The following is a 24,539-nucleotide window of genomic DNA, read 5'->3' as shown; positions in this document are numbered from 1 at the left end:
TGATGTCATCCAGGAAGTAAAGCAGCTTGACTAGCAATAAAACCCAACCCAAAGTATCAGGCAGTTCAATATCCTCTACATGGATGTGCTGACAGAGTTGTATTCAAAGCTCTTCAAGTGCTAGTCCTGGTGCAGGCAAGTGAGCTTTCCACTGCTGTCTCTAGATTAATGTAAACACCAAGCTTCTCTTGTTTGTATTTTATTTGGATTTTTTGACACTGTTTAAGTGCCTATGAACATGATTTAACGTTATAGCTGAACTGCCTGTTGGACAAAGCCAGTTGAAAATGAGCATTGTACAACCCTTCATTTTGCCACTTGGAATCAAAGGTATTTTACTCTGAGCTGCTCCATGTATTTTCATGGTCCTTGGAATACCTTGTGCCTGAAGTAAATTAGTGACAAAAAGCCCAAGGAACTTGTATATCAGTGTAGGGTAGAAGCAGTTCTTTTGTCTTTCAGTCTCTATTGCCCTCACGTAGTGAACAGCTCTGCATGCCGGTAACTTTACATGCTTCAACAGTCCCACTGAATAGTTCCCACATGACCTTACTGGTAACTGTAACATTAAGTGCTAACAACAGGAACACTCTGCATACAAAATTTTGTGTCCTGCTCAGAGAAGGAGGAATGATCATCTCATCACAAACGCTTGAGAATTTCACAATTTCCATCTTTGCATAGAAAATCCTTGTTATTGCTTCCCGCATGCTCAGGATGTACCAAAGACAGTGATGAGTGTGGCAGTGAAACCCCTGGCATAAGTCCACACTTGGCCCCTAGCACTTAGGATGAACACCAAAAGAAGGCAAAAGGCTGATGTGTCTCACATTTCAGGAGACACAGGAGCAGAACCCCATGTGATAGTATTTTCTACTTCTGAATCCGTTCATAAAGTGCTATAGAAATATGGCAACCTAAGGAATGACTTCAGAATACTGAAGGAAGGCATTTCTTCCAGTAATAACTTCTGCCTCCAAATGTTATCATATAGGTAGTGATGAGTTTTGAGGGCAATCTGTGAAAAATATTGCACGCCCACATACACAGTGAGTGAAGCAGTATATGCTCGCTGAAACTGAGAGTGGTATTTCACCATTTAGGAAGCTTTTTCATTAGTCAACTGTCTTTCAACAGCTAAACCCCATATTTGCTACCTTAAATGTTGCATAAAAAAAAAAAAAAGGCAACAAAAAAAAAAGCCCAAAATCACCATGGATTCTTATCTCCTTTTCCAAGCAGTCTGATTTCTTCAACCCTAAACAATTTTGTCTTGGCACAGCTTTTAGGCTACGTTAAACATTTCTGGGAAATGTGTATCAAAGTCAGAGTGCTCATTGTTTAGTTTGAGCAATAGTTTCACATCTAAATGTGGGAAAATGCAACTCAGGAAAAAAAAAGGATTTAAAAGAAAACCAGAATAAAAACTGATTACTGATCTCACTGAATATGAAGTTGGGCCCCTGATGCTTCAGTTTCATGTATAATCCTGAAACTTTACAGAAGCATTTGCTTATATACTTAGGGGAGTTTTGCAGGACTCACTCCATCATTTCTACATAACTGTCTTCTCTGAACATGTTTCTAATTAATCTGTTACATATTCTAACTTCTAAAGAAAGGGATTTGGAAAAGCACTGGGCAGCAGCCTTGCTTTATTCCTATTAAGTCAGTGGTAAGACTCCCCTTAATTCCACTGGGAGCAGAATTAGATCCATGCCAAGCCCATTTTCAAAATCATGTCTTTAAGGCTTACACAATGCCTTCTCCCTGCCCTTGCTTAAAGCACAGACTTCCCTCTACCGTCGTTTTGGGTTTTTTTAATCCCTTGCAAAATAAAGCCATGCGAATACACAAACAAACCAACCTCAGCATCCTAACTTCTGGCACTAACATATCTCACTGTTTTCTTTTTGACTGTGCGGTTAACATTTTGGGGCAAATGTTTAAGATTACAGCGCTGAACTGCTGTGAAACTCTAGGTAGACTCTGAGTATGTTCCAAAAGAGTTGGAGATAAACCCCTGGATGTTGGCTGGGTTCCCATTTTCTGTTAAAGTGACACAAAATTTTATTCTTCTCACATGCCTGCTGTTTATTGCATTGCTCTGTAACATGGGTAAAAATAATAAATCGATATCTTATTTTTCTTTGGAAACTTTCCCTCTCACTTAATGCTTGGGGAGCTTGATGCGGTAATTTGATCCACTATTAAACATGGTATTTCCTTGCGCCAGCACACGATGGTCTTTTCATTTTTACTTGCATATATGAAAAGTCGGATTTTCACATTACACAGATATGTACCCTACTACCTCGGACAAGGTGCACTTTTACAGAAAGAAGAAAAAATAAATAAATAAAATTAACCCCTGTTTTTCTTACAAATAATCGGTTCGGGTTTGTCCCAGCCGGTGGGTCAGGAGTTGTTCCCGGCCCCGCCGTGCCCCCGCTCCCCTCGCGCCGCCCCCGGCCCGGTGCGCGCCCCCGGTGAGTGTGTGCGCGCCTGTGCACGCGCGCCCGTGAGCGCGCAGGCCCCCGCCGCGCGCCCGTCCGGCCGTGCACGCGCGTGTGTGTGCGCGCACCGGCGTGCACGTGGGTGCGCGAGGGCGCGCCGCCGGCATCTGCCGGTGCCGCGCACCCGCCCGCTCCGGGCCGCCGCCGCCCACGGGGCCGAAGCGGGCGCGCCCCGCCGCCGCCGCTCCCCTCCGGCCGCGGGGGTCCGGCGGCGCCCAGGGAAGGGCATCCCGCGGCGCAGCCCGGGACCCGCGGTCCGGCAGCGCCCGCGCCCCGCCCCCCCCCGCCATTGGGCCGGCGGCGGCCCCGCCCCGGCCCGCCCCGCCCCCGGCTGCCCGGCAGTTCCGCGCGGGCGGAGCGGGGAGCGGCACCCGCGGCGGCGGCGGCCCGGCGGCAGCATGGGCTGGAGCTGACAGCGCCCGCCCCGCAGACGCTGCCGAGCGCTGCCGGCGGGGGAGCAGACGGAGCGCGGCCGCGGGAAAGGGAAAAGTTACCGCGTCCGCCCGGGGAAACTTTGTGCAGCCGAGGCGGGAGGGGGCGACGGAACCGAGCCGTCCGGTGCGGTGCGGTCCCTGCGCGGCGGCGGCGGGGCGCGCAGCGCGGCGCTGAGGCGGCGCGGGGGTCATGCCCGCCGCCAGCTTGCTGCCGCTCTTCGGTAGCGCGGCGGGGCCGGGGACGCTGGGCGGCCCCGCGGGCAGCGGCGCGGGCGGCGGGGCCAGGAAGGCGGCGGGCCCCGGCGCGTTCCGGCTGACGGAGAAGTTCGTGCTGCTGCTGGTGTTCAGCGCCTTCATCACCCTCTGCTTCGGGGCCATCTTTTTCCTGCCCGACTCCTCCAAGCTGCTCAGCGGCGTCTTCTTCCACTCGGCCGCCCTGCAGCCGCCGCCGCCGCCGCCCGGCGGGCAGCCCCGCGCCCCTCCGCAGCCCGGAGGCGGCCCGGCGGCGGCGGCGGCCGCGGGCGGGGCGGGCAGCCTGGAGCGGATCCGCGCGGACCACGAGCGGGCTCTGCGGGAGGCCAAGGAGACGCTGCAGAAGCTGCCCGAGGAGATCCGCAGAGACATCCGCCAGGACAAGGAGAAACTTCTGCAGGACGCCCGCGGCAGGAAGGAGGCGGGTGCCCCCGGGCTGCCCCAGCGCCTTTTCCGCCAGCCCGTCGGCGCCGTGGGGCAGGAGCCCGCCGACCCCGACGTCCGGCAGAGGAGGGAGAAAATCAAAGAGGTGGGTGGTGGCGGCTGTCGGTCCCGCTCCGGGTGATGCACCTCGACACTCCCGCGCGGGGCAACAGGTCTCTGCCGGGTCTGGCAGCGGTGTTGGGGGATCCCTGACCCCTCCTGCCGCCTCTTTCCTGCGGGAAGGGGGTCTTCCTGGCCGGCTGTCCCTCGGTACCCTCAGCGCAGGTCGTCGGCGTCGCCCGCGGTTGTATCCTCGCAGCCCGCGGTGTGTTCCCGCTTGCGGGCCCGCGCTGCCGGCTCCGTGCCGGCTGTGCTTCCCTCCCTCCCGACGCTGCGGAGTTCCCCTGGCTGTTCCGCCGAAACCCGGGGAGAGAGCAAAGCCCGACGAGGGTTGGCAGACTATGGATCGCTTCGCGGGGCGCCGAGGGCTGGGGACAGCGACGCCGGGGAGAAGGAACGGCGCGGGTCCGCCTGCGCTCCCCACGGGACGTCCCGGGCTCGGCCGGGCAGCGCCCGGTGCCTCCGCGGGGTGCGGGAGGCAGCGGGCACGGCCCCCTGCCCGTGCCGCACTCCTGGCAGAGGAGCTGCCCGGGGCTGTCCGGCGGTGCAGGTGCGGTGCAGCGCTCCAGGGGTGTTGCGGTCCGTCTCGGGTTCGTGCGGTTCACTGTTCGGCGGCACCGGCTGTCATAGAGTTGAGGACATTTGGCGAAGTACAATTTAGGTTGCAGCAGTAACGGGTCAGAGCTGTGTCTGCTTTGACAAATTCCTCCATCCGCCTTTTATCGGTCCTGCTGCTCAGTTTGTTCAGGTACCAGTTTAAATCCTTCCTTATAAAAATTCTTCAAACTGTGTCTAGGTAATGCTGTAGTGGGCAGAGCTTGACACGGTCTTCTAGCAGAAGAAGGATTTCCTTGATAATACAGTTCAACTTCCCATCAGTGCTGGCTGGTTTATTTATCGAACTGACAATTTCAGCTGCCTGCAGAGATTAGGGTTTATGAATTAATTAGTAGTATATATTTCATGTTCTGGGGTGATGGAAATGAGATAGGCGAGAGACTTACTGCAGAGTATTTCAGTATTTGTGAAACCTGGTTAGCCTTATTTAAAATTATTTATTTTTATTGTGTGTTTGTACAGAGTGCTCTGAAGAGTGAGCTGTGATATCACATCGAGCATCATGTAATAAGCTCTCACAAATATCAAGTTCTATTCTGTGCTCTGGAGTCCTTGTGTCACTTTAACTATTTCAGCAAATTGTGTAGCATAGTTTTAAGTTATAATCAGCATGTACCAATGCAAAAGTATTTTGAAGGGAGAAACTCTTAGGAGTACACGGTATAGACCACATCTTGAAGTGTGCAGAGAATATGTTGTCTTCTGGTTTAGTCATGCAGCCTCCCTGAGGCATATGGAAAGTTCGAAATATCAGCAAACTCCTTTTCCAGCTGTGTGACATTGCCATGTAGAAGTATTTAGAAGTAATGAGGCTCCAGACCTGATGTAAATGATTCTGTGGTACAGAAGACTGAAGATAACACTTAAACATACTGCTGTCCTGCTGGTCCCACTGTGTGCCAGCTAGTCTGAGTTACCTTTTATTACATGTGGATATGCATGTGTATGTGTACTTACGAACATATGGCCAGTATCTCTTCAGTTTCTTACTCCCTTTCCTTTCCGTCCTCTTTCTCCTCCACTTCCACACAGAGCATCAGTTTCACAGTAGCCTCCCCAAAACAGAGTTTTGGCTGTTTAAGCATGGGAGATGACACAGAGACTGCACTTATGTTTCCAGATCTTTGCTTTCCTTCATACTTCAGTTTAAGTCCTCTTAATACTGAGGGTTGTTTCTGAGAGTTTCTTTTCCTCCTAAGTCGCTATGTGACCCTAACATCTTGGTTCCTTACCTGCTTTAGCATTTTTGCAGTACTTTGCCTTGTTTGATTTTGTCTTTTTTGAAGAATACATTCTTCAACAGTAAATCGGTGTATCTGTTCTGTGCTAACTTGCTTCACATTGTTTCATGTGTTGTTTTTTTCTTGCTTTTCTCTTTGTCTTTTTGCAAGCTTTAGTCCCCTTTTTTTATACTGTTACCTTAGTTTCAAGATGGATTTATAATCTGCAGTCTTTTAAGCTTAGTTTTAAAACTTTAAATAGTTTTAAATTGTATCTTTCTAAAGTATGAACGTTTGTACTCTACTGTAAATGCACAGAAACCAGAATTATCCCTTAAAGTTCTTCTCTTTGTGTCCAGTGGTTGCATGCTGGAGATGCAAACATAAAAAATCTTTCTGTTTTCATACTCTTTTGAGCCTGGAATTCACATCTGCATTTTATGATTTATGTCATATATCTGATCTAGAAGTCAAAATTTGAAACTAGTCTTAGTGATACTTTTTACAGAAGGAAGCAAGTTACTTTAAAGGAAAAGAATCCCAAAAAATAAGATTGTTCTTCCCTGCGTTTCTGTTCTGGAAGGGCTCCGTCCCACCAACATGCTGACATAAAGCTGAGAGGTGAGATACCTTAGAGATGTTTTGTCCATTTACTGTTTTAAATTTTGACATGTGTGTTTAGAAGTCCAGCCAGTGCAATATCATCTGCAATCACAAAGCAATTAAATGCTGTGACTTTACAGCATTTCTTAGCCAAGTTTTGTACAAGAAATTTTAACCACTTTTTCTACAGCTTGCTCTTTTATATTAGGAAAAAAAACCAAACAAACAAACCACAGGGCAAAACTTAATCCAAGAGGGAAATACAAAGGTTCTTGAACTTCTCATAGTATTTTAACCAACATAGTATCACCAAAAAGAAAAAGAAATGCTAGATGCTTATTGAGCAAGTAAAATACTTGTGGAAACATGAAGAAGTAGAAATCCTGTTGCTATCACTTCTTTTCACCCTGTCAGAATAATATGATTGCTCTCAAGGTCTGTGTGGGAACTGTCCTTCTGTGTTACACCTCTGGCTGTGTGCAGGGAAGGGACATGAGCCAGAGACCAGCAATACCAATGGGTGCTCTGCCAGTCCTCTGTTTCTCTTCTGTTGCTGTGTTGTTACAGGCAAACTGAGAAGGAAGAGCAGTACTGCCAGCAGTGGGGCTTTCCCCAGTACTTCCTGTTCAACTGCTGTCAGTTGCTTGTGGCTGCTGATTTTTTTTTACTGCATGGCCTAATGTTGCCTGCCCTGGGTGTTTTCTTCATGCAGGATGCCTCAGGGAGGCTCGAGCAAAGAAGCACACTTGAGTATACCAGCACACTTGCCAGAACTCAGGTTCTTCTGTCAGTTCCTCCAGTATTCCCATGACCTGGAGTAAGGTCTGGGTCCCTGGTATGCCTGTGGTATCTGTTCCCTACCTGGAAAAAAGGAGTGGAAGGCAATGATGATTCCATTCCACCCAAGTGCAATGTCTTCCAGTCTCTGCTCTTGTCACTTGGTTATGGCTGGACATCATTATTCCTGATGTCAGGGGAAGATTTACAGGAGCATAGGTAGTTGATACAAGCAAAAGAAGTGATTAGAAGAGAATGACAATAGTGGAGAGAGGCTATGAAGGCAGGAGATGCATTCTTTTAATTAGGAAAATCTGATTTTGAGTCTTCTCCAAGTCTCATTCCTCTCTCTTCCAAGGAAAAACGGTGCTGGAATTATTTAGGTGTTAAGAAAACAGTAAAACCTAAGCTCTTTTTATTTCAGAGCAAAAGAATAGAAACAATGAGTGAGCTAGCTTAGTTACTGGAAGCTATATAATCACGTTAGTGTGGTGCTCTGCCCAGACTAATTAATCCTGCTAAACAGCAAGCTCTTGGTGTTGGTGGAGCACCATACTAATGCAGCTGTGCTGTTCTTGTACAAAGTAACTAGCTTGGAAACTGTTCGTGGTATTGATCAGAGCTGTTTGGACATGCTTCCAGGATAAAAGCCTCCCTTGTAAACTGGGATCAATGTCTGAAGAGCATGGTCATGCAGTGCTCCAAGTACTTGTACAGCTCTCAGCTGTTGCAGTCATGTAGTACAAGTCCTGCAGAGAGGAATTTGAGCACAAGTCTTTTGAGCTCAACAGGGCACTGGTTGTAAGTCAGCAAAACAGACTCTGCAGCTTCCCTTCCTTTCTGTAAAGAAATGAGTTGAGGTGGCCTTGGCAGTGTGAATTCTGAAGCTTTTTAAGTCCTCAGTTTTCATTTTCTGTGGTGGCTTTTATGCAGTTTAGATGGAAGTATCAGTAATATTAAGGGATGTTCAGCAATGTCTTGGGGAAAGAAAGCTTGTGAGCATGGAAATAAAGCACTAATCAGATCTAATATGTGCTTGACATAAAATACTTGGACATAGTCAGATCTCTTCGTTAACAAGGAGTGATGGCAAAATTATGGATGGTCACTCACTGCTGTGGAAGGGCAGTTGGCCGCTTGTGTCTTCCTGCATGCTTCCACCAGTTTTTTTCCTACTGCCTGGTGTCCTGGTAGTGGTGCTAAGGAAGGTCCAGTGCCAGGCTGGATGGAGTTTTGTTTCCTTATGAGGGTGTTTACATGACAAGGTGAGCTCACTAATATTTCTTGCTATTAGAAGAGGAGAAGTCTCTTCATACCACTTTTGACTGCCTTTCCCCACTATCTTCTTTCTGTGACTTTCACTGCATCCCTCCATAAGCTGTTTCAGATCTGTAAGTCAGCTAAAAACTGTCAGAGTGAAAAAAAAAAAACCAAAAAACTGGATGGATTTCTGCTAAACTTTGTCAGGTTGGTGAGTCAAAGGTGTTAATGAAGGAGTTGACTTGGTGCTAGTTTGGCTCTGGTGAGGGAACAGGTATGAAATCTCTTTGAGTAGCTGTGTCTTAGCAGCTGGTATCTGATCTTCTTGCCTAAGTTCTCCATTAAAACTGAATCTCTGCAATGAGACTTTTGCAGAGCAAAGGTTTGATCTACTGTAATCATCTTTAGCAGAGTGAAGCATTTCCCTTCAGAAGGTTTACCTCCCAACCCCTCTTCTCATAACAGTAAAGGAGAAAGGAAATACAGGAACAGGAATTACTGAAGCCCCAGCTATTGTAGACCAAAATTCAGTGCTTTTACTGAGAGGAAGCTTGTGAGGACCTTCATAGGAGAGGGAGCAGTTAGAATGCAGCAGTTTTAGGATTGGGTGGTTTGAGTTTCAAACAGAAAAATCCACATTCCCTGATGGTACATTTCTTTAAGAACATGATTCAGTGAACGGAAAAGAGTTCACATGTAATGAGTAAGCAGTGTGGCGATTCCTGCCAACATGCTGATGATGCAATCAATGCATTTCGAAAGAAGTTTTCTTGAAGTATCTTGTGACTTTGCTAATATGTTATAGTTGTCATTAAGTTTGTTGAAGTTTAATCTTGTTTTATTCTCAACCAAAGCTTTGTTTATTTACATGTAATCTTCAGTATTTTTGTGTTTGCTATTTCTCTTTGAGTGTTTGATAGTGCTTCCCTTCCTGGTAAATACTGTATGTGTTTTTGGGGTTTTTTTATGGTTTTATAAAAGCCACTGAGGAGGTAAATAAAGTGCCTAAAGATGGGAATCACATATGATGATGGTAAACTGGAAGTTGCCTTATGATATCCAAAATGTCACAGACCAATAAGTTAAAGTGTTTGCTTAGGGTTAATGGCACCACAGGATGCAGAGAAGCTTCAGCTGTGTTCCTGAGTATGATTCAGTGACTCACTTGGCAGAATCTAGGGAGAGCCAGCTGAACTTGCCAACCAGACGTGAAGCTACCACTGCATTTGTTGGGTTTGTGGCCTGGCGGGGTAGGGAGCTGAAATGGCTTATGAGAGGTCTGAGCACAGTGCATGCAGTGGATCCCACTAAGCCACTGCATTTGAATGGGAGAGGAAAGTCGGGGAGAATGGTCTGAGGCATCTTTATGTCCCCAAAATATGAAATAGAGTATATTTGCCAAGTTAATGTTTTTCCTGCTAAGATCCCCTAGGGTCTTTTTAGGGAAGGGCATTGTTTCAGGTGAGTTGTTTCAGGTGCTGCTTTGTTTTGGTTTTTTGTTTTGTTTGTTTGGGATTTTTTTATGAGAACCTCATAGCCTCCCTTCAGTCAAAGGACCTTGGATTTGAACTTGGATCATGAGTTGGAGGGGTGTTTCACTGTATAACTGTGTGCATATCTGATTGGAATGGGGTGTGTTCCCATGTTCATGTTTTTACAGCTTTGCACCTGTTTTCTGTGTGCTAAGAATAATATTTAATTTTCCTATCTTTAGACTTTGTCTGTATTCTCAACAGGTAAATTTATTGAAACCAACTGAATATCCTTTATGACCAGATCCTCAGAATTGTGGGGAAAATGAAAAGGCTTTAAATGTTGGGTGGAAAACATCTGGCTTTCTCAAAAACAAAAACAAACCCCCCCAAAAAACCAACAAACCAAACCAAACAAACAAAAACAAGCACATGATTAACTCTTTATCTTTCTGTAAAGGCAAAGCTTCTACTGAAGCACAAAAAAATTCCACCTCTTTATTAAAATCCACTGTTAAGACAGTGGTCTTATCTCATTCAGGGAGCAAGTAAGAGTGGTAGACAGCCAGGCTGTGATACCTTCTTTGAATGTTAATGAAAGCACAGGGTTTATGAAAAGGAAGTCATGGAGAGAGAGAAGACAGTTCTTGTGCAAAATAATTAATGTCTTTGCAGAAGGACCTGTGTGGCTGTTGGATGGACAGACCTTTTCTTAAAGTTGTCTGAAACATGCTGCTCTAAGGATTGCTGTGTGTTAACTCCCTCTTTGGTTAGGTTGGGATGTTTTCCAGCTTGGGGAGCCAGCATAAGAGGAAATTTCAGCAGTTTTCATGTTAAAGATACTATCTGGATAAGTATTTCCTTTATTTACAAATAACAAATTTGTCTTCCTAACTCATTTGGCACAGTAAGAGTAATACTTCAGGAAAGTGGCTTAGATTCAGTGTTTCTGTCTTAACAGTGCAGCACTTACTCTGGCAATAAACTGCCACCTGAAGTGGTACAGAGATGATGAGACACACTGGTTGTGTGTCTTTTTGATAACAAACTCAAGTATTCAGATGAGTCTCCGTGTAAAGTAAGTTTTATACATTCAGATTTGAAGGATTTTGTGGTCTCTTTCTAAGTTATTTATAGAACTGTGATTTTACAAGTGAGGGAAATAAATGGTGGGGGGGGGGGGGGGGATGAGGCACTGTAAATTAAGCAATATGGGCAATGTACCAGATGCTCAATATACTGATTCCTTTTGTGGGAAAATCTTGTTTATCCACAACATTATTCAGCTGTTTGTTTTTTGTTGTTTTTCTTTTTTTCACTGAGTTGTTTGGGCTTTTTAAAGCATGTGATATAAAGATTGTGTGCACACTTCTGAGAGGCACCTTCTGTTTTTCTGTTTTCCGTGACTCTTTTTAATCGTGTCTGCAAGTCTGTTATGAAAACATAATTGGTGAGTAATGAAGCGCATGCTTCCCCGAACCAGATTAAATGAAACCTTTTACAGACTTGTGGTTGAGCCGCAGTTGTATCGCAGTGCTTGGCAGCCCTGCCTGCGCAGTCCAGAAGGCTTTGCTGTTGAGGAGAAGCACTTGGGTGCTTTTCTAGGGCTGAGAGCAGTCCATTGACTCACACAGGGTGCACGGTGTGCCAGGTTTCAGAGCGGAACGTGGAGACCTGGTTCCTGTTTGGCTGCTCCCCACTAAACCAGGCTGCTCTGTGCTGGGTGAAGGCTGTCTTTGCTCCCACCTGTGCTGCAGGTGTCCAGCATGGGCATGTCAGGTCATTAGGGTCAGTTTATACCTGAGCTTTGGAGTGGGATTCATGATTGCACATGAGCAGCTTTGCTTTACCACTAAACTGCTGCTAAATGCATTGTTTTATTGCAGGGACAGGTTAAACCTGAGGCTCCCTGGTTCTGTGTTTAGGTCACTATGTTTGTAAGGTGTTGAAGCAGCACTTGCGTGCTGTGCTCCAGTGCTGTTATGAAGGAAGGCATGTAGAGTAGTAAAACTCCTGGTCTGCCTTTCTTGCATCTTGAAATCTTCCATTTGAACTCTGGTGTAACCAAGAAAGGCTTGCATGAAATAATATGACAACTTGCTATAACTCTCCATGGTAAACTTTTGTAGCTGGTATTTATGAAGATACAGGTATTGCTCATTTTGATGCCTCTGATTTTAAAAGCTTTTCAAACAGATTGGATGAGCACATAACCTGCTGTTACATTCTTATAACTGTTAAAATTAAACATTCACAGTCCTTGTGGGAACACTGAGATACACAGTCTCTGAGGCAAGGGTAACTACAAGTGTAAAATCTATTTTAATTTGTCTTCCTACTCCTTCTTGTAAGCTGCATGTACCTTGGTTTTAAACTTGTTTTAAGAATGCAGTAAGTGAGTGGACTCTGGCTTACTTGAAACTTGGGCCTTTTCTCTAATCATGTAAGAACATAGGTGAAAATCAGAAGAAATGGTAGACAATACCATGCAAAGGACTGAAAAGATTCTGTGAAACAAATGAGCTGATTACTGTGGAACATCTGGCTGTTACAAGACTTTGTGTGCATCTCAAAAATACTTAGCTGAAAGAATCAACTTCTTTCTCTGATACTGGGTAGAAACAGTTTTAATGGAAAAGTATGCAGCTTTGCACTTCCAATGTGAAGATATATCATGCTGGCAATTTAGGGTAGAGGCAGTACTATATGCTTTTCATACGAATCAGTAGAAAGAAAGACTATCTGATACTTTCTTCCCAGAATTTTACATCACCCTCACTTGTGTAGGGGTGATCGTATTGCTTGGCAACATAAACACTCTTTTTCAATTATTTATTAAAAGTCAGTGTCTGCTTTTAAAACATTGCAGTAAAATTACATTATATCAGTGTGGCTTGCTTCTTTAATTAGTATTCAGACCACTGTGAGACTATTTTTTAAGAGTGTCTGCATACTTTTCTTTCACTTAGTTCCCTGCTTAATATGAATCTTTGGAAATTTCTTTTGTTCGGGGACTGCTTTCTTCCGAGGAAATAGAAAGTAGCTAGTGTCAAAGAATATCAAGCTAAAAAAAGCCATTTTGCTTTCAAAGTGTAGTCCTTAAGGAGATAGTACTTTTACTATTCAATGATAGACACATGCAGACCAGTCTTTTCTCACTGTCTTTGAGCACTGACATCTGTTGGTGCAGTGAATGGTGGAACTGCTGATAAAGCTTTGCCCATACTGCTGTCTGTGGGGAAATCTGTTGCTTGCTACTGTGGTTGTAGTTCTCCACCCATCTGTGATTTTAAGAATTGCACTTGAAATTCTGAGTTGGATCTAGGTAGTAATACTAAATTCTTTAAATCTTAAAGAAGAGAAATAGATGTTAATCATTTGCAGTGTTGTATTCTGTCCCCCACCTCCATCAAGCAACAGAAAATCTAGTTACCATTTAGAGAGTAGAGGAGTTATACATGTTACTTGTTTAAAAAGTTATACCACTTCAAACCTGCATGCTCCTTTCTTTGTTCTGGTGATGTCGTCTTAAGAATCACCATGGGAAAAACTATGCCATGGAAAGACCAACTGCAAATTGACTGATATTCTAATGTTTTTTTCTCTAAAATCTCTAGAGTAAGCATGGCACTGAACTAGAACCGACTGAAACAGAAAGATGTATGATCTTGTCAAGGGCTGAAGTGACATCACAGATCAAGAAGGGTGCTTCAAAGAAATGACCTTTATGAAGAAAAGCCTGTACATCTCTTCATGCAGTTTCTTTAAAACAAAAATCACGTATTGATAGATATATTCATATTTCTCTCCACATGTATGTTTTACATAAGAGTAAAATATATTGTGCAATCGGTCAGCTGTCTGCAGCTGAGAATGCAGTTTGCTGGGGACAAGCTCTGTGTGGTCTGAAAAAACAGCTTGTAAAAAGTTAAAGGCATAGGGTTTGTGTTGTTTTATAAATTGTCATATAAATTGAAAATATAATTTTATATTTTGCTTGTAGCATGCATATGCTGCAAGCAAAATCCAGAGCATTAGGATGAAGCAAAGAAATCCTTTTGTTTTAATAATCAGCTTTGCTCAAGTTATTTTTTTAATACATAAATCTAAATATTGTAAAAAGTAGATGTTCTCTAAGAAAGTTTTCAGAGTTCATGGAAACAGTTTCCGTACGCTGCCTTATTGTCTGTGGGCATTATGGAGACTCAGTTGGTCTGCATTTATGCACACTATTAGTCCTATTTGTTCTTTTTCCTGGCCTTCTGCTTACCACAGAATTTTATTGTTGAGAGGGAGAGAAATTCAGGCTTGCCACTGGACCTCTGGAGGCCTGATCTCTTGCATAGAGCAGAGCTGACTTCAAAATAAAATTGAGTTGCTCAATCTTGTGCACTCAAGTGTGGAAAATCTCTGCAGAGAGAGATTCTGCAGCCCCTCTGGACAAACATATTCCAGTGTCTGAAGACCCTTCTTGTAGGATTTTTGAATTGTTAATGTGTCTAGATACAATGTCTCTTACTGCAACTGATGAAACTGCCTTTACTCCTTTCACTCTGCCTCACTGAGATGATCGTGGCTACCTTTACTGCCTTTTTCTGGGTACCCCCCCAAGTCCTTAAGAAGCCTCTGTTTTCTAGTCCAAACATACCCAGCTTCATCTACCTCTTTTTATAGGTCATTGTATTCTCCATCATTTAAAAAAAAATCTCTAATTGTTGCAGGGGAACTGAAAACCAGGAACAGGGCTTCCATTTGAAGCACCAGGAACATCACATGGAAAGTTGATTGCTTCCTATCACTAGCATGAGCTCATGCTAACACTGCCCACTATACAGTTCACCTTCATCATTGCAAGGATGCCCTGCTTTTTTGTGTTCAACCAGGTGTTCACCAGGACCCCAAGGACATCTGTCCCAAAGCTGGTTTTTAGCCTGTAAGTTTCCATTATATACTTAGGCATACGATTTTTGCATTTGGTTTTATTTGGTTTCAAGAGTTGGTCATCAGCTCATGTGGTCATTCAGGTAGGAGCCCTCTTGTCCACGTTCTTGACTGCTGGAGTTTGGGTTACACATGAAGTTGGTGACTGTTCATGTTTGCCCTTTTGATCTTTTGAACCCCAGAGACACGTCACTCGTAGCGAGAGGCTAGTTACACTTTGACCTGTTTAGTGCTGTCTTGAGAGTGTCAAGCCAGCCACTTTTTCATGAGTCTTGTCCATTTCTTTTTCACTGCTTAGTGCTAAGGCAGGATTGTGTCAAAAGGCCTGCTAAAGTCTGGGAAATTGTGTCTGCTGTGCTGCCCTCATCCACAGAGCCGGTGGCTTCATCATAAGTAACTGGGTCAATTTGGTACATTTTGCCTTTGGGAAATTTTCCTTGCCATTTGCAAAGGTGTTTTTGTCCTTCATATTGCTGGAAATAGAATGAAGGAGGGTCTGCTCCATTTTCTTTCCAAGGTTTGGAATAAAGCTGTCTTGTAATTCCCCAGAATTTCCGTCTTGTTTTTTTTCCTCAGTTACCAGTGCCTGTTTGGTTTGGTCCTTCATTTGTTGCTGATGTAAAGGCACCTCCTTTCCTCTGGCGACTTCCAGATAAGTTTCGGCTTCCTCTTCCCTGGTGCCCAGCCAGTGTTTCTGAGTTACTGTCGGACATCTCCCTACATCTCCTCCTCCCCCATTCTCTTCCCTGGGGGCTTGTGCTCCACCTGAGCAGCTCCGTATGCAACCACCACTCTCCTGATGTGGCATATTGAACATCAGTGAGATCTCCTGGGCACCTTAGTCCTAGAGGGGCTTCTCCTATGGGATCCTTCAGATCAGGTCCCTGAAGAAACTGAGCTCATTCCCCTAAATTTCAGGATCTTGCCTTCTGCAGTTCTTTCAGGATTGTAATCTCTGCTGTCTAACATTTAAATAGACTAGGGGTTTAGACCTTTCTCATTCATGCATCAGTTGCTTTGAAGCAAGTTTTTATCCTGGGAGTTGGGGTGGAGGAAAATGCCAATGCAGGCTTTCCTGGCTATCTTGCTGCCTCTCTGTTTCACTGGGGAAACCCAGGAGGCAACTGTATGTTAGCTCAGCAGATATTTTTTATTTAAAAAATGAGGAAATGTTTACTGGACAAATGTTAATACAATGACTTGCCCTTAGAATTTTTGAAATACATGCTATTGATGGAAAACAAAGCTCTTAGTTGCAGCTTTTGCCACTTTTGTGGCTATAGATGGGTGACTAGCACACTGACACAGTCTGTGTGCTTTTTTGAAATATCTTTCCTCTGAATACCATCAGTCACCTGATGTTTATAAATTGTAGATATGAAACTAAGGACATGAAAGCTAACACAGAGTAATTTCAAAGTTGGCATGTTTGGAATTTGTATTGAAACTTACATGGATGCCATTATAGTAGGTTTAAAGTGCAGTTCTGTCTGATTTCTTTTATAAGGGTCTAACCACTAGCTTATAAACATGTATTTTTCAAATAAATTTCCATCTGTGTTTTCTGACTTATTATGGGGTTTATTGGAGGAACTGTAAGTATTTTTACAGTGGGGTTGTACTATTGAACTACACACTGATTCAGAAGAGTCTAACTCATCAGCATTTGATTTTCTGTCACTTTTGACATCATAAAGAGGTCTGGCTTTACAGAAGCTTGGTTTTGAAAATGAAGTCTTTCTTTACATTGCCTCATGCTCAATGTCCAGACCCACTAGTCACTTCTAAAAGGGTTGGTTTCCAGCATTATAGAAATAAATGAACATCCCTTCAATTTGACATACTTATTCTGATTTTGTGATGTGAGAAGCAAAGCTCCCTCTATCTATAGCAGGGATTGTATAGCCTTCCTTTTGCCCCAGATTTATGATCCTTTGTTGTGGGAACAGTGACAACACATAGATTTTATTTGGCCCTATAAGTGTAAAAAGGTAGCTGATTAAAACCTATAATGAGTACTTTTAGTAGGTACTGAGTAAGTTTGAGGAAAGGGCTTTGAGGTTTTAAAGAAGAGTTAAGCTTATTTTAATTTTCATTAGACTATTTTTTTTTTAAGTTTTTGACTGTACCTGACTATGGAGGTTTCATTTCAACAAGAAAGTACATTATTTTGGTCATTCAGCAATTCAGAGCAAGACCAGTGGCTTCACCTGTCCACTTCTATATTTTTGATCGGTGTCTTGAATTAAAAATTCAACATTTTCCTGTGTAAGGCTGATCCTGTAGTCTAAGCTAGTGAAGTCACACCATTTTGATCTCTTGCACGTGAAAAGAAACTTTTAGATGAATGGTCACCTGGTGGGCACTGAAAGAACATTTTTTTTGTCAGCTGTAGTCTTGATCATAAGAACTAGAGGACACAAATATTAATGGAGCTATTTTAAACACATAGTAGTGCACTGCAAGGTATTACATGTGTTCATTTCAGAGTACCTCTGCAGTAGCTTCATGGTGTCCTAATTGCCCATTACTGTGTTCTCTGATGGGGGGGATTTTGCTGAGTCTTTCCTTACCTTTTCTTTGAGCATAGTATTTTTGTGATCTTTATTTTTCATGAGGAGTTTTTCTCACTTCAGATTCCTGCCACTGTTTGCAAAATGTGTATGTTTTCTAAGGAAGGCACAGGACCAGTGGCTTATGCCAAAGACAAGTTTCCAAACCAGCTTAAGAAGTCCTCTGTGTTCATGTGAATGCTGCAGTGCAAATAAATGCGGACATGATCAGCTGCCTCAATGACAAACACACTGAAGTATCTGTTTTACCAGCCCTACCTTATGTCCACATATAGAAACATTCCTTGAGAACCTTGTGGCTGATTTTACTGAGCATCACCAATAATGAATCTCTTGTGCTTGGTAGCTTGGTTACCCTTAATCCTGTGTTATGTGGGGAACTTCTGCAGGCCATGAATGTGCTATTATCTAGAAGATAATAACTTATTCATAATTTCTTTTGGATATTCCTGCTATGCTGTAATATCTGGTTTCAAAAATGCTATTTCTAGGAAGCATCCTGGGTGGCATTGTACATGCTGTATTAAAAACAAGAGGGAATTTGTTACATGTTATGTTTTCTTCTTCCCGTCTCCTCAGTTTCACTCAAATTTCAACTTCAGCCTTTTCTGTGGACTTTACTAAATTCCACAAAGATGTTACGTGTAGGAAGGAGAGAAAATTTTTTGTTGGGATAAGGCAAACTTGCTCATCTTTTGCTTGAAAGCTAGTATGTGACACATTTTACCAAGGAAATCAGCATTTAAGAGCATTTGGAATGGAGAAAGATTTGTATGTGTCTGGATATATAAATCTGTATGTCTGTTAATGAAAAAAAGGTAGAGAAAAAGCTCATACTCTGATTTGTGAAATTATTGTCAAAGAAGTAACTCAAATTGTAATTTTTAGGTAGCATGCTTTTCTATAGTGTGAGGTGTGAGTATTTCACAGCTGTTCCTGCTTGTATGTGAAACTGAAACTTGAGAAAGGCCCTTGTTTTGGCTGGTAAGTAGGGAGGAAGTGTTTAGCTCAGATGATGAAAGGTAGTTCTTGAAACTTAGTATGGAGCTGTATATAAAGGTAGACTGATGACTATTGTATGAACTCTAATTAAATTTTGTATTATTCATGTATTTTGCCTTTTGCCCTTTGGACTGCTGGGGATAAAGAATATTTTTGGTCTTCAGAAGGGCTATTACCAACTAAATATAGACCTCTTTGGGCAAGAGCAGTATTTGCTTGCCAGTCAGAATATGCTGAAAAACAAATTTTATTCACTACAGCTTACTGAAAATTCTTATCAGCATTTTATACAAGGTACTTGATAAGAATTTAATTTCTACACTTAATTCACATAATTTATTTCTCACTTTGGGACATTGCTCAGTTTCCTCGTGCTCACCAGCTTTTGTGAGATGGTTAATATTACTGAAGTAGCAATGACCTCAGTAGTACCTCTAGGCAAATTTAGAAATAATTTGGGGTTTTACAGCAGAATTTAATTTCTCTTAGCATCTGTCTCTAAACCCAATTGCTTCTGCTTCTACAGAAAAGTAGGAAAAATATGTATTGTGAGGAAAAAAAAGATTTTTGGATTTTCATGACCTTTTAAGATCTGTACAGTCAACCACTTTCCCCAGATCAGCACAAAAACTCATGTTCTTTTTATTCTCCCTTGGACATTGGCAGTACACTTAAAATTCTAACCAGCTGTGGTTCTGTTAGAGCTGGAAGCAAATTCACCAAAACGCCACTGCATTTTTGGCACACGCTTTGCCACTGAAAAATCATCTCTCTCTGTAAGTCTCAGTGTATGTGCTGGTGTTATTCATAGAATAACATGCATGTGCATTTGGTGCCAAGCCTTTTGGAGCACAGGGGGCAAACGTTTCTGAAAGTGAATGAAGATTGCAGAATATTTGTACTTTTCCTTGAAATTTGGGCATAGGTTGAACATATATTCCTTTATTTACTTTGTAATGTGGACTAACGCCAAGCTAAAACTGTAGTCCACTTTGATCTGTAAAAAACATACCTTCCATTATGAACAAATTATTACAGTAGTTTGCGTCCAAAAAGAGTGTTATTGTACAGAGATGGGGTCACTAAAAGATCCCTCCATCTGGGGTGAGGTATTTGAACTCTCCCACTGTCTACCTTGTAAGGTAGCTGTGACATGATGGCATGGAACTGGCATTTTCCAATGATTTCTTAAGGCATTCTAATGTCCCCTCATTAGTGTTGGGTATGAAGACAGAGAATTAGAGGGAGCACTGCAGTGAAAGTGAGTTTCCTTTCTTTATGGCTGTATCTGTCACTTTCAAACATAGCAAATGATGCTCCACACAGACTGCTATTCCTCCAAAAGAAAGCAGTAAACAATTTCTCTTTAAATCAATGAAAAAGACACCAGACTGCAAATATTAAACAAGTTTTTTCAGGGCATGTGTTTTGGAAGACTATAGTTTTTGAATTTGAGTTTATTTAGTGCTGTCACAAAACTTCAAATGCAGACATATTTCTGAAGTGCTGCCTCTCTTGCAGACCCTTCATTTTACATTTTGCTTGACACTGCCTTGGGTTTAGTCTGCAGTCTGATTACAGCACTCACTTGCACCAGTAGGCATTATTGACTTTTGATGCTGACTTTATATCTTCCTCAAAAAATGTAAAATACTTGGTCAATATTTAAGCTTGATAGTTTCTGCTCCGGCATCTGATTATTACCTATTAGTAGTGAGCGGCAGAGACATCATATATAAAGGCAGGCATGAAGTGAGGTAGAGAAATGGAAAGTCTGAGCTGCTGGACGTTTTAATTATAGTGGTGTATTGTGGGACCAACTCTCTGGCTTTCCATCTATGGCCAGAGGTGGTGATATGAGAGCAGTTCCAGTAGTACCACGCACCAGAGCAAAGCCTTCTCTCCTGTGTTGTACAGCCCAAAGGCTTTCCTGCCACATCTCACTGCTTTTGAATGGGACATGAAAAGCTCCAGGCTCTTCAGCACTCCAGCTGGGGCCCTGACTGGTGTGGCACTTCTGGAGGGGTCTGCTTTGATGTAGCTGGAGCAATGGTTAGTGACCTATTTCAGAGTCAGTAGCAGATGAACACACTGCCTAGTAGCTCTTGTCAAAGCTACTACACTAGTACGTGTAAAAGGACTAAGCTCAAAGCTGATTTTTCAAAGAAATGACAGCCTTAAAAGAATATAGGCTATTAATGGGTGCAAGTAGAATACAAGGAAATGAGTCTCTTGTGTTCATCAGGGTAAGGCAGTGATAGAGTTGGCTTGTTTGTTTTTATGGCTGGCAGATGGGACAATAAGATTTCCACTGCAATATTCACATCAGTACTTTGTTGCCTTCCTTAGCTACTGCAGGTAAATTTTTAACTCTCAACTAACCATGTCAGCTAAAAGTTTGCAAATATGCTTAAGTGAGTATGTTGCGTTGACCCTGGATGGAAGTCGGATGCCCACCAAAGCTGCTCTATTTCTCCCCTCCTCAGCTGAATAGGTAAGAGAGAATAAAATGAAAGGCTTGTGGGTAGACATAGGGAGAAGGAGCGATCACTCACCAGTCAGTGTCATGAGCAAAAGAGATTCAACATGGGGAGATCAAATCTTATTAGGGTAACAAAAAGTAAACCCAAATCTTAGAATTCATTTCTTCCACCCTTCTTTTCTCCCTGGGATTAGCTTCACTGCTAATTTTCTTTGCCTCTTCTCCCTCCATTGGTGGAGAGGACAGTGAATGGGGTCTGTGGCCAGTTCATCACACATTGTCTCTGCTGCTCCTCTCTCCTCAGGGACACTACTCAGACTCTTCCTCAGCTTAGGGTTCTTCTAGCAGGAAACAGTCTTTTCCAAACTTCTCCAACATGAGTCGTTCCCACAGGCTTCAGTTCTTCATGAGCTGCTCTAGTGTGGGTCCCTTCCATGGGGTGCAGTCCCTCAGGAGCAGACCGCTCTAGTTTTATATACAGAGAATGATGTTCCATGGTATGGCATATCCCTTTGCCCAGTTCAGTCAGCTGTCCTGGCCATGCTCTCTCACAGCTTCTTGTGCACCTGCTGACAGAGTCTGGGAAACTTGAAAAGTCCTTGACTTGGATAAGTACCACTTAGCAACCACGAAAACATTGGTGTGTTATCAACATTAGTCTATTACTGAATCCAAAACTCAGCACTGTACTAGCTACTGAGAAGGAAATTAACTCCATCCCAGCCAAAATCAGGACACCAATACATACAGGTTTTTTATCCCATGTGCTTGGAAGCCTTAAATCGCTGGACACAGGGAATGATGAATTGTTATGATTAACAGGAAACAACTAGGATATATTATGTCCTACTCTAAACAAATGATGTCAGAACCTTCCAATGTGTCCTGGTTTTAAAACAAACAACCTAAAACATTGCTAATTACAGATCCAAGCCACAATGTTCAGATGAGATCTCTGTGTGTGGTCAGTTGTCTCTTTTGCATGTGGAGAAAATATGATTCAGCATTTTGTGAAAGTGAACAGACAAAACAGACTTAACAGATGTGTCAGGAGGGGTTTTTTTAATGATAGTTTTCTTTCAAGTGGTCATTACAATGAAAAACCTATGTAGTTTTATTTTATTCGTTCCAAACACAGCCGCAGAAGAGCATTGGAAGAACTGACAAGTCTTTCTCAAATTCTTTGAGTAAAACATTTCACATTTTTGTTCAATCAGACCAACAACTATTTTTTCCTTCTTTCATTTTTTGAACAGAAATAACTGTGAAAGAATAAATTCTAAGAATGAAACATATTGCAGTTTTGAGAAGACTGTAAGAAGCTGTCTAAATAGCTCATGTGTTCAACTTCTGTGCTCAAAAAGGAACTTTGTGTAGTTCTGGTGAAATATTATATCCTTAGAAGGACTGAAACCTCTGTTGTCCTAAACTGATATCTTAGACATCTAAGGCATGTTAATTTAACATGCTAAATGTTATATCTGAATCCTTAAAAGTTAAAAGTTCTGGATTTCTGAAATTTGATCCTGAAATCAGTAAATGTATAGAGACTGAGGTCATAGGCAGGTAACCTGCTCGTCACTGAGAGTCAAAAATTGCTGCTCATGAACATGGTGTGAAAACTGGATACTGTGATAGCGCATGGCTATTTTATATAAAGTTTTTATGGATGGATCTAATTAAGTATTTCAGAGAAGATCAGAATTGCTTCCCCATATTAGAATGCAGGCACTAAGATTTAAAGCACATTAGCTTCTTCTAATTCAAAAATAGTAGATAATTAGAAGGAAATATACCATACATTTCAGTCAAGTCTATTCTCCACTACAACAATCTTTACCAAAAGGCATAATAAAAGCATATTTTGTTTCAAAATTGTAAGATTAAATAGAGTCCCTGTTTTTTAGGAAAGCACTGTAATTGGGAGAAGGAGGTAAGAGTAAGACATTAAGACATCCATTTTTGTGGTGTACTCAGTGGTATTATTTACATCTATTCTGAGAAATATTCCTGTTTGTTGAATATAAGGCACATCAAATGAAACTACTAGGTGATAAAACCAGAAAAAACCTGTTCTTTGCTGTAAAGAGCTATAAAGATCATTCTGCAGGATGTTATGAATATAAAAAATTGAAACAAGCTCAGAAAACAGTTGAGTAATTTCGTGGAAGAAAACTCTACTGGGCATTATTAATCATGCAAGCATCACATCTGGCTCCAAAAGTCTTTCACTCTGAAGCTCTGAACATTCCTATTACTCATAGGAAGTGTTTATTTGCTTGTACTATTCATAAGCATTTGTTAGGAGTAGGAAGCTGAAGTAGATAAGCCTTTTAGACTCTGATCTAGCAGTCATTTTTTGTGTTGAGTATCTTCTGAGAACTGGAATAGTTGTTGTCTGCCTTGTTCTGAGAAAAATCTATTTTTGAGACAGGAAAAACAGTCAAAAAAGGGTCCTGAGTAAAGTTATTCGCATTGTTTCAGGATGGTACAAACAGAATTCATAACTTCCAAGTACTACCCAAATGCTCAGTGAATGAGCTATAAACCTGGGGAAAGGTCTGCTCCATCTGGTATATTTTAAGACCTCGGGAGTTCCTCTCTAGCTGTTCCCTCACCTGCAGGAGGGAGAGCACCCAGCTGCCTCCTCACTGCATGGATAATGTGCCCTCAGACACCTGACTTGTCCCTCCTTGCGTTCCCTTCTCCTGCTCTTTGTTTTCCAAGTTCTTTCCATTTGCCATCCTCCTCACGTCCCAGTTAACCAGCCTGGTTTTGCTCTTCTCACTGCTCTCAGTCCTGTTAAAAGCCAGCGGTCTGTTATCTCTGCTGCCTGCCTGCCCTTTGTCCCACGGCTGCCGTGTCGCGGTGCCGCAGGATGGGGTGAGCCCCCTGCGTGGGGCTGCTCTGTCACCTGCAGCATCCATCGCGCACCTGCTGCTGCTGTTACCGTGGCAGAGCCGCCTCCAGCCTGGCAGCGCCTTTCCCCTGCCGCCCTGCCGCGCAGAGAGTCTGGCAGCCTGCTGCTCTTTGCGCCTGCACCCCCCGAAATTTGAAGAATTATACAGTTCACACATACCTCAGTGTTTATGAAACTGAAGATGTAGCTGGAGGTTTCCTAAGGTCTTTCTATAGGGGTAACTACAGCTGTTTGCATTGGAGATTTGGGGACTTGGAAGCTGGAAAAGGGTAAACTTGGAAAACAGGTTGAGCCCAGAGCTGGACAAAGAACATTCCTGGTGGAAAATTTGTGATATAGGGAAGAAATGTGAGACTATAGAGCAATATACTTATTTTCAAAAAATGTTTCACCCAAAAGTAGAATCTTCGGAATTTACAAGAGCTACTCGCGGGTAGGCAGTAAGCCAGAAATGAAAAGTGACAGGACCTGTCAAATGGGCTGCTGGGGAGGCTCAGTCCCTGCCTGCTCTGCTCCTCTGCCATCAGCCTGCCTGGAAGGGGCTTGTCAAATTCATCTTTCTATCCATAACAAGTGAAGTTGATGTGTTTTTTGCTTGTATATGTTTGGTTGGTTGGTTGTTTTCTGTGCATTGAGGGAGAGCTGTTTATAAACATGGGAAGTGGATTTTCAACAGCAAACTTCATCCCTGGCTTTACTCTACCAGACACTTTGTAGCTTGATGACCTGACATGGGTATTTTTTTAAATTATTATTATGACTTCGATGTTTTCTTTTCACTTTTGCCATATAGTTATGCTTATCTTTGAAGCATATCTTAGAAAACAGATGCAGCAAACTCCCTAGATTATTTTTATAAAATGATTTGGGTTGGAAGAAACCTTCAAGATCACCTAGTTCAAGCCCCTAAAGTTTCAACTTTAGGC

The 24,539-nt window shown here is 42.8% G+C and overlaps 1 protein-coding gene across 1 annotated transcript in view; it reads left to right on the top strand.

Annotated features, from left to right (window-relative positions):
- Positions 1-2,879: 2,879 nt before the first annotated feature.
- Positions 2,880-24,539, top strand: part of MAN1A1 (mannosidase alpha class 1A member 1) — a 138,825-nt gene continuing 117,165 nt past the window's right edge. The window contains exon 1 of the mRNA XM_030267798.4: positions 2,880-3,731. Within this exon, the coding sequence (XP_030123658.4) occupies positions 3,141-3,731 (591 nt within the window). The 5' untranslated portion in view covers positions 2,880-3,140. The remainder of the gene's footprint in view (positions 3,732-24,539) is intronic.

Source organism: Taeniopygia guttata, chromosome 3 (assembly GCF_048771995.1).
Source record: "Taeniopygia guttata chromosome 3, bTaeGut7.mat, whole genome shotgun sequence".
Classification (NCBI taxonomy): domain Eukaryota; kingdom Metazoa; phylum Chordata; class Aves; order Passeriformes; family Estrildidae; genus Taeniopygia; species Taeniopygia guttata.
This window is presented reverse-complemented; position numbering and strand designations above follow the sequence as displayed.